At 37.6% G+C, this 10,823-nt stretch overlaps 1 protein-coding gene across 1 annotated transcript in view; it reads left to right on the top strand.

The window, feature by feature from the left end:
- Positions 1-2,256: 2,256 nt before the first annotated feature.
- The window catches only part of HEPACAM2 (HEPACAM family member 2), a 26,587-nt gene continuing 18,020 nt past the window's right edge, over positions 2,257-10,823 (top strand). Inside the window, exons 1-3 of the mRNA XM_008629905.2 lie at positions 2,257-2,520; positions 8,027-8,377; positions 9,510-9,794. Coding sequence (XP_008628127.2) covers positions 2,451-2,520; positions 8,027-8,377; positions 9,510-9,794 — 706 coding nt within the window. The 5' untranslated portion in view covers positions 2,257-2,450. The remainder of the gene's footprint in view (positions 2,521-8,026; positions 8,378-9,509; positions 9,795-10,823) is intronic.

The following is a 10,823-nucleotide window of genomic DNA, read 5'->3' as shown; positions in this document are numbered from 1 at the left end:
TCGAAAGCGGTTGCCTGAGAGGGAAAAACGAGACTCTGTCTGTGGAGACAAGTTAAAGCATACACGTAGACAAGGCGCATTTCCCGTTGTCCCGGGTTATTACGGGCGTTACGCACAAAGCGCGCCTGGCCTGTTCACGAGTGACGGAGGTAGTTTTGCGTCGCCAAAACAGACTTGTGTAACAGACTTGTGTCGCTCTATTTAGTTGTACAGATAGCAATTAAAAAAAAAAAAAAGCCACAAACCCTACACCAAAACCCACCAGATAGCTTTTTTAAATCTACTTTATATCACTGCAACAAAAGAAAGACTTTATCCTGCAGTCTTTACTTAAGTGGAGACAGCATTCGACGATAAGACTACCGGCACATCCACTGTGGCACGGTTGTACCTGTAGAAAAAGGAGGGGTTTTTTTTCCTTCTAGAGTGCACATGGGTCAGCTCAGCGTGTTTCCTGATCCTGCTGTTGCTCAGCGCCCCAGCTGCTGGTGTGTTGTTGCAGGGTAGGGCAGGTAAGAGCAGGTGGCTTTGAAACGACACACTGACAAAGGGAGGGTCAGGACCGATGGTCCCTCCCTGCTTTCTTTAGTAGGAGCTCATTACTTCTGGCTACCGTTGGGAATAACGTGTAATTGTTTTGTGGAAAATTTCTAACAAGTTTAGCACATAACAAAGTTATTTCTCATTAATAAAATAACTAAAATTTTCAGATTGTTGGTGCTGCAGATAGTGTTGCTTTAATGGAGTTGCTTCTATTCAAAAGGAGGGAGGTTTGATTTGTATTAAGTCTAAATGCCATTTAACAGCTAGCACAAGCTACAGTTCTACGGAAAAAATACCCATTTTTCACATGCACTAAATTTGTGTGAGTTTGTGTAAAAACTTGCAGTATATTAATGACATCAAGAATATATTCAAATGCTGGAATTTGAAATTGAAAAACGTAACTGTGCTAATCTGTTCCTTTTTTTATTATTATTTTCTTTGCCCATATGGGGCATTTAAAGTACCAACCCAGGCTTTATTCCAGTGCAAAAGGTCCCATTATTTCAGTTAGAACTTAGTTAGAACCTATGACCAATATTTTCTTACACGGTGAAATCAAGTAGATAATAATTTCTAACCTAGGTTTTATAAAAGGTTGCAATTTGATATATCTAGCCTACAGTTAAGTGGATGAAGCCGATTATAAACAACATTCAGGTGGGCAGGACAATGGAGCCAGAAAGCCTTTGGGAATATGTGAAATACCCTAATCATCTCCTGACATATGTCGGGTGGTGATATTATTTCTGGTGGGACCACTGTACTTCTGCTTTATTTACCTGAAATAACCCTTGTGTTTCTTAAATTGGACCTGGAAGCATCTGGGTGCTTTCACCTCTCTTTAACTGAGGTAAAAATTGAGTGTTCAGCCCTTCTGATGGGGACTTAGCACCTTGCTGGACCCCTGCTCCTAGCACACAGTGACAGGGAGGCAATACCTTGCTGCCAGTCCCTCCTGCACAAAGCAGGATACAAGTCTAGCCTAATATTTGTTAATCTGTAATAGTCTGCCTAAGTGCTGTTTAGTGAAAAATATTGTGTGGTTTTGTATGGATAAACCATCTCTGTCACCGCTAACATTTGCTGCTGCAAACTGTTGCTGCACAGCTCTGGGAAGGTTTGTCCAGTTTGCTGCTGATTTGTATGGTGAATGACAGCTTTGGACAAAATCCAAACCCTACATTAATATTAATTTAAACTGATGTAAGTTAATGGAGAAGAAACAATAATCAGCAGTTAACAATTGTAGTAAGCTCACCACTCCAGCCATAGGATTTTCATTTCAAAGATGTCTCAGAGGCACTTGGCATCACATGTTGTTTAGAGAAAGGGAATTCATTCTTTGCTGAGTTATGTTAAGGAAAAAAATACAGAAAAGTTATGGGTTTGAAAGTGCAAGGAAAAAATTAGTAAGGCTCTTTAATAGCTGTTTAATGGGGTTTTTTTAAGAGAAAATGAGAGGTTGTCATTAGAAAAGATCTGAAAAAATATTCTGAATACCAATTTTAGGTTGAAATAAGCAGAAGCATGTAGCATCATGGTATTTTTTATGAAACTGTAACTAAAGGAAGTTAATAACTGTATAACCTGTTCACTTGGTACGTTTACTTACTTCTATTAATTAAATGTACTTTGTATTGTGTGCCCCATTTATTACATTCTGTGTCATATTTGCTGTGACTGTCAGGGCAGGGTTATGATAAAGTCAGAGGCAATGAAGATGGGTGCTCATCTAACAGGTGCTCCACTCCCTTTGTTCTTTGTATACACATATTCAAATCACGTAAGGCAGGGGACAGGATAGGACCTGTTAACTCATTGCTGATTTCCCTAGCAAATAAACCAGCAGCTGCAGGTCCAAGCCCTGGCTTAGTGCTGAGAAGGTGGCATTTGTGTGGGACAGGATGCTTCCATGGAGCCCTTTAGCAAACTTCTTTTGGGACTTACAGTGCAAAATATATTTTCTGCTTGTAGGTAAGATAAGATATGAATTATATTTGATTGCCATTGTGGAAATGTGAATTGATTATATAAGATTTATCTTTATAAATTTAAAGATATTTCTGTTGTATTGTCAGATGTTTTATTTCAGGAAGGTAGCCTAAAAGCTTTTCATCAGATAGTGGCAACTTGTTTTGTAGTTGAAGCTAAAGTTTTAGCAGCTGAACAAAAATGAATGCTATACATAATCTCTATGTAAAACGTGGGTATTGATTAAATATATATAATCTGCATTTAAAACTTGAGTATTGATTAAATATATATCATTACATTTTATTGAGTAATATATACATTGTGCATTCTTTTTGACAAATCAGGCTGGACAGGTTCTGAACCAAGGATTATACAGAAGCTGTTACACTTCTTTAAAAGTTTATTGAGACAACACTGATAACATTATTTTTCACTTCTTTATGATTGATTAATTTATATGTAATACCTAAATGTAATTGGTATTGAAACTAAGTTAAGCTTTTAGTCAACTGAAGAATGTCTCCCCGTTAATAGTGCATTTGTTTGGTGTCTGGGTGCAGTTCTCATTAGGGTGCATTTGTTATCCGTGCAATGGATAAAAAATAGATGTTCTATGTACTTTGGCAGAAATATCCTGTGATCAAATGTTAGATAAACTTATTTCTACAAACTACTGTAACAACCTTTTTTTATATTTGTTTCTGTAAATGTCAACAGAGGAAATATATATTACAAATGCAGTGCTTCCTCTAATCATTCACGTATAAGAACAATTTTTCTTTTATCATCTTTGTGAACGTCACAGTTCTAGCTTATTATAGAGTCACTTAGTTTCCTTGATTTTGAGCTCAATACTTTTTCAAGACTTTTGGCTTCGTAATAATTGATGGTTTATATGACGAATATTGGATCTCTTCTTTAAAAATGAAAAATATTTGGTTGATAAAAACCAGTGACTTTGTTCTTTACCTACTTGATCACTTTATTGGCTATTTCTCATTAAAATCCTACAAGAGCTATTGTCATGCAAGCAGAGTGCTTTAGAGTACATCTTTGTTCACCAGGAAGTCTCACACCCTTACCCATACTCATTTTCTAGTAAGGGAAATTGCTGCTCATACTTTATATCATGATGAGAATCAGGTGCGTTGGAGACATGACACAAAGGCCACTGAAGACATTGACCTCAGCAAATAAAACTGAGTCCTGTAACAAAGCTCACTGGAACTTTTTCTTGGGCAAAAATCCCAATCCAGGGAAGAGTATGCCTGAGTTTTCCATGATATAAATGGAGGTATAGAAATTGCAGCTTCCCTGGACCATTACACCTGGGTTGTTTGGGGTTTTTTTTCATAAATGAACATACCTGTAAAAAGGGGGGAAAAATATTATCACTGATCTAGAAACATTTTCATTTCTCACATTTCAGGAGAGCTGAAAGGGTAAATGAACACTCTGGTGAAAAGCCGTTGAGAATCCAAACTCACTTAGACAAGGAGATGTGCATGTTAAATTCAGAGAATGCTAAAACCTCGCTAGGCAGGTTTCAGTTTATGCCATAAACTCAAAAGTTATGTCATAGTTTTTTATTTAAACTAAAACTGCAGCTCTTGTTTTATGTCAACAACAATTCTGTTGTGCTTGCTAATACTGGTGATAGCAAAGTGAGATGGAAGCAAAGCACAGATCACTGAGCTCCAAATGGAGGTCGTTGTGGTACAGCCCTTACGATCATTTTACAAAAACTAGGTTTTGGAATTCCATTGTCTTGGAAAAAAGTGTATTATATTTGGAAAGCTGTAGGGATAGGCTTACATTTTATGGAATTTGTGCCTGATAAATACGAATTTAGTTTGACACATTGACTTGATTTTGCTATTAACATTAATTCAAGGATTAGTCATAACAGTCTTCAGTTTAAATTAAAAATTAAAATTAGTCTAATACAAGTGAATCATAGAACCTTTTAGGTTGGGGAAGACTCTTAAGAGCATCAAGTCCAGCCATAAACCTAACACTGCCATTTCCACCATTAAAGCATGTTCCTGAGCACCACATCTGCACATCTTTTAGGTACCCCCAGGGAGGGTGACTCTTCCTCTTCCCTGGGCATCCTATTCCAATGCCTGAACTTTTGGTGAAGAGCATAACCCTCTCAATAAAGAATATTCCAGACTGAAGAAGACATGATCTCTGAGAAGACCAGAATTCTGCCATCGCTGCTCCTGTAAAACCCGTGCTTTTGACAGAACACCATTATTTAATAACTTGCCCCACTCTCAGCCTGCCTTCTCCCTTGCCCTGCCAACCATGGAGAAGCTCCTGTGTGATGTTGGCACTCCACAAAATCACCCCAGCAAAGCCAGAGAGAGCAACAAGAACTGGAGTTATCCAAAGCCACTCCTGAAGGGACTGAGGGGAAAATGGGGTTTCTGCCCTTACCGCCTCTGGTCCTAGCTAAAACAGTTTCCTTAACTGCAGATCAAAATCTCTTTCCAAGACATTACACAGAGCCAATTTTCCCTGTGAATCAAATGGGACAAAGTTAATTTGCAGTTTCTATTCCCACAGTTTTTTAACTGCAGAGAAAATAGATTTTCCAGCCCCTATTCTCTTTTCTTTACTCTGTTATGCTGTTACCTTCCATACTGGTGGTCCCAGTTATCCTGGTGCTCACAAGATCTGCTTAGGTTTTGTGCTAATTTTTTGCACAAACAGATCTGTGAGAAATATTATTTGTTTTCCATATTTTGTGACTGCACTGCTTCTGTTACTGGCATGTTGTCCAACAGCACAATCACCTATTTACAGCTAAATAAACCCAAAAATTGAACAGCATTGTGCATAAAGAATGAGTAAGTTTATGGACAGATCTTTTAGTTGCAGATCTCTCTGTGTTTGAGAGATGTGTTTGTTTCAGTTGATCTAAAAATTGAAATGGGTGGTTATATAATTGGTGGGTTATGTGAAATAGATCTCCAGCATTAAATATTTTGTGAAGGATTCTCCCAAGGAGTCTCTCTTTTTCAAGTGGACAACAGCAGTTTAAATCTGATTTGTACTGTAAGGTTGTCAGGGAGCATATTAACGTCTGAGAAGTGTTAGAACAACAAAATACTTAATCTCCTGTTAACCAGAGTCTAGCAATCCTCAAAGAGTTGTGCAGTGTTAGAAAACTGCGAGAACAGCAGGCTACAAATAGTGTTAAAAAGGGCTAGGGGAGCAGCCTTCAATTTGATGTGCATCATCCGTTTTAGGTTTTTCATCTAGAAAGTTAAGTATGTAAACATCTCTGTCCTATGTACCCCCACTTAAGCCATTTCACATTTTTTCTACACTCTTTTTTTACCCTGTTCTCCTCCTGTCTCAGCTGAACCCCAGGCAGTTCTTTGCAAGTCAAAGTCCATGCAGCCTGAAGCCCTCTGCCTGCTTCCTCTTTAGCCCCCATTAGTGAGGGCTTGCCAGATACTCTGTCAAGGGATTTCACTTTCTGTATATTTCCCTGTTAGTATTCTGCAGCATTTCCTTTGGTTTTCATGTCGTGCCCTCAGAAATGCTGTGAGCTATCTTTAGCTGAGTGTAATACTGCTCAGCTTTATGAAAAGTGAAGCCAGCCACAAAATTATTTTCTTGGGGTAGATTCTGTACAGCATTGCTGGCAACCCATGAGCCAGTCCCCTCACACACCATCTCTGCTCTGGTACTTTGCATGCCCTTCCAGAGTACTTCTGACAATAATTACTGGCACTACTGCTGCATCTGTAGCCATCGCCCCCTTTTTGTGTCCCCACCCTGATCCCCAACAGGTTTTCCTTGCAATTAAGTCGTGGCAAACCGTGCACTAAAATTTGATCATTCTAACCCAAAAGGTATGTACAGATACCATATTATGCTACTGAGTTGATATTTTTATCTTTTTCTGTCACATAACCTAGGAAATTAGACAAAAATGAACCTTTGACAATTTCTGTCATAAAGAATAATGATATGAAAGTAGGAATTTAAGAAATAAAGTTACCTCTGCATCATATTAATGAACACAGTCACATATTTTTCATACATAGCTCCCTCTGCCCTTCCCTACCCACCCTTCTCTCTCCAGGTAGAAATTGATTCCATGTACATCAGCTGGGAAGTTACTTTTTGATTACAGGTATTTGTGAGCATGTCAAGAATCACAAAATCTCAGATTGGAGGGACGTCAAGGATCATAAGGTCCAACCAAAAATGATCATTAGCAGGACGAGAATAGATGGTGAATGGTGGAAAGTGTTGCATGTTGTCCTGGGCAGTGTGTTCTCAGTCTCCAGTGTGTTCTTATGCAGTAGCAGATGGATTACTTAAATCACAGTTTTTACATTTCTTACTTGTAAGGGGTTTCTTTTTCCTAGGGTTTTTTAGCACTTGCAGCATGCTTTTCAGCAAGATTGAACACAAATCTGAGCAATCAAACCTGCAACTAGAGTCAATTGGAGTTGCATCTTGAACATACTAAAATGTCTTTATAAGTATTTTGAAAAATCTTGTCTTTAATATTTCAAATTGATCATCCAAAATGAGTCTGTATGTTTGCTGTTAATTTTCTCTGGGCTTAAATTCTTCATCTGTAAAGTTCTATCAGTTAAAATGGTGTTGTGAGATCAGTTCATTGCTATTCTCGTGAGTGCCATGGAAAAGTTAATGTGAAAATCAATCGCTTAGTCCCAAGACTAAAGTTTTAATGGTGTTCTATAAATATGTCTTAAGCCAGCACAAGAAAAATTATTTAAAAAATATATGGGAAAGGCAATGATTAACTGAGGAGTGAACTTTTTGCACCATAACAGAGACAGAATTCTTGGAATACAGAATTAACCATGTGGCTGAATATTTCACTTTTGTGTGTATCAACAGCAAGCCTTAATTCTGCCAATTTCTTAAGACTGGAATGCTTGACTTTTGCAAGCTTAGTATTGTTTCTGGAATTTAGTCTTACAGGTACAGAGCAGTCAGCAATAACAACAGCAACAATAATAATATGTAGTTTTAGTCAGACATCTGTGAAAGTGCTGCTTGTCAGATTTTCAGTCAGTTTCTCAGTATAACTGGCAGAGTACCTAAGAAGCTCCTTTGTAGCTGAACCAACCCCGAAAAAATCCTAAAAACTGAGTGATCAATCCAAGATTGTTAGTGTAAGACCTAGAAATATGAAATATTTTGAAGGGAAAATATTTTATACATTAAGGTAAATGTACATTATCTCATTTTTGTCAAACTTTCAACAGTAAAAGATCCTTCCCTTGGCTTTTTGTATAGTTTGAGGCTAGAGCTCTGTGGCTAGATCCAGCTTCAAGGTCAGTGAGCTCTTGCCCCTTTCTTACTTAAAATCTGAGTTATAACCATGCAAAAAAATGTAAGTTTTAGCCTTGAGAGTTTTTCCACAGTGAGAATTTCTCATTTGAATTTTCCAGGTTTTCCATTTGTGTTTTGGGTTTGTTTATTTGTTTGTTCTTTCATTTTTATGCAGGTATTTGTTCTGCCTTAAAATTGACAGTACCATCTCATACCATCCATGGTATTGAGGGGCAACCACTTCATCTTACTGTTGACTACAATTTCAATGCTACAGCTTCTGAAATCCAGATAATTTGGCTTTTTGAGAAGTCTCAAAGTAATCCAAAATACTTGCTTGGCTCTGTAAATCAAAGAGTAGTTCCAGACTTGGAATACCAGCATAAATTTACCCTTATACCACCGAATGCATCTTTGAGGATTAATCCATTGCATATCAGTGATGAAGGCAATTACATTGTAAAAGTCAATGTCCGTGGAAATGGCACCATAGCTGCAAGTCAAAAGATTCAAGTAGCTGTTGATGGTAAGTCAGTGACAGATAGTATCTTCATTTCGAAAATAAAATTACAATAGTTTTGAAGTACTGGTTCTTAGTATCCGGTTATGATACTGTCTCATTTAATGCAACCATACATGAATAAATGCTAACAATTAAGTGATGTTGTTTTCTACTGCTGCTGGAGGGAATACTAAAATATATCTTTAAGCAAAATTAATATATTCACTGATGTTTCTATACCATAAGGAAAAAAACTGAAGAGGTATAGAAACACTTAAGATTAAATTAGACAGACTTCTAAAAAATATGATTTGATAAGTTTCTGCTGTGCTATCACGAGGATGCATTGAATTTCAAATAGTCTTTTTCTCTGAACAGCTTTACCTCCTGTAACAAAGAGAAGTCATTGACTTTTGCTGGTGACTGTAGCCCTGTGTCTGTAAAAGAAGCCCAGATCTGAATTCATGAAGTACTGAAATTTTCTCTTTAGGCTCTGCTTTCTGTATTGGGGACTTAAAAGAAAGTGGAAATGGGAAAGAATTATCTAAAAGGATGACAAGAGGCTTCTGTAATGTATGGATTATACAGAGGTATATATACAGAGGATTATACAGCCCTGTAGCTGTTGGGCTTGAAAGGAATGAGATGAATGACGTCTTGAGGTGACAAAGTTGTAGCTGCCATTTTACTCCCAAACCCATCCCAGTTTGCAGACATCTTCATGACCGGAGCTCCCATATTTCAGTGGTGCCCAGTGTGGGCAAAGCTGTGGGCAGTCGTGCTGAGAAGTCACACACAGTGGGCAATGTCATGCTTTGCGCTCTTTTCATTTCTGTGGACTCAGTGATTTGTATACAAGAGGCAAGAGGCCGTGGTACACCTGACTGCAGCCTTTATCCTATTACCAGTAATATAAACAGTCTGGTTTTATTTATGCACCATAACAATTCTTACAGTCACCAGCTGAGAATATGGCCTTCTTTTTTTAATCTTTAACTACATTTAAGAGATAAAACTTGAAATATGAGTAATTTCCAGAGAGAATGATGATTGCTATTTGAACTATCTTGACCATGATGACTGTAATATAATCATGTAATCATGAATGTAATATAATTATCACTTTAACAACTCTTCATATCTCTTTATTTTACAGTTCCAGTCGCAAAGCCAACTGTACATACTGAACCATCTTCAGGGGTAGTGGAGTTTGTAGGGAATATTACCCTAAAATGTACTGTGGATAGAGGTACAAGGGTAGCTTACCAGTGGATGAAAAATGGGAAGCATCTCCATGCTGGCCCTAATTATATCTTTTCATCAAACAATGCTACACTTCTAATTGTTCCTGTTGTAAAAGAAGATATTGGAAATTACAGCTGTCTGGTATCTAACCCTGTCAGTGCAATGGAAAGTGAGATAATTGCCCCAATCATATATTGTGAGTATATTAAATATTCATTATTATCTTTGTATGAATAATTTCTCTGGAAGGAGTGCCTCCAAATATGAAAACAGGCAGAAAACAGTTGAGCTTGTTTGTAATAGCTCTAACTTAAAATGGGATAATATAATTATTCAGTGTTGTGTAGTTGTGAAGATCAGTCTCAACTGCGGAATTCAAATAGGAACTTCAAGATTTTCACAGATGTCTTCAGATGTGACTCAAAGGAAAAAAATAATTAGATTGGTCTACATAAAAATATTGTTCAAAATGGAAACAACAAACAGTATCAAAAAGCCAAGCACAGGAAGTACCAGGCTGAAGGACTGCTATTAATGGGTTTCTTCAAAATCATTTCAAGTCCAGTCCTTTTTAATATTTCCATTAATGGCACCAGAAAAAAGATAGGGAGCATCTCAATGAACTTCATTTATGACACTAAATAGGAGGGCTGAATGACAGTGACAAAATAATAGAGCTGGGATGAAATTTGCTAGTAGAAAAGGAAATGGATATGCCCTTTCAGAGAATAAAAAACATGAACTTCTGCTGATAAGATTGAGATTGATTGGAAAGTAATCAAGGCAGTGAGCCTGGGGGATTGAGCTATCACAAGATATCTATGAACTGATAGCATGATTCAGCCATGTATTTTGACTGGAAATGAAGGCACCTGAAAAACCAATTGAGTTGCAGGAAATAAGATTGATTTAATCAGCATTCAACAATTATACTATAAATCTTAGGGCATTCTCATTTTGGTCCATGTCAGGCATTCCCAGTGCCTCCTCAATTTTCAAGTAGCACATGCTACACATATGTGACCCTGCTATGCTCTAATCCTCATTTCCTCAGGGGTCGAATTATACTTCTCAGAGGAGAGCTGAAATTAGGTTAGGACTTACTTTGCCACCAGTCCTATTCATATATAGCCTGTTTACCCAGGGGCCAGTGTGGAAGGCACAGTGCAAGGACTGGAACTGGATTCCTGTCCAGCCAAGGAGGGGTGCTCCTTACTGCTTTCAT

This window comes from Corvus brachyrhynchos, unplaced genomic scaffold (genome assembly GCF_000691975.1).
Source record: "Corvus brachyrhynchos isolate BGI_N302 unplaced genomic scaffold, ASM69197v1 scaffold142, whole genome shotgun sequence".
In the NCBI taxonomy this organism is placed as follows: domain Eukaryota; kingdom Metazoa; phylum Chordata; class Aves; order Passeriformes; family Corvidae; genus Corvus; species Corvus brachyrhynchos.
Note: the sequence above shows the minus strand (reverse complement) of the source record. Positions and strands in the feature narration are given on the sequence as shown.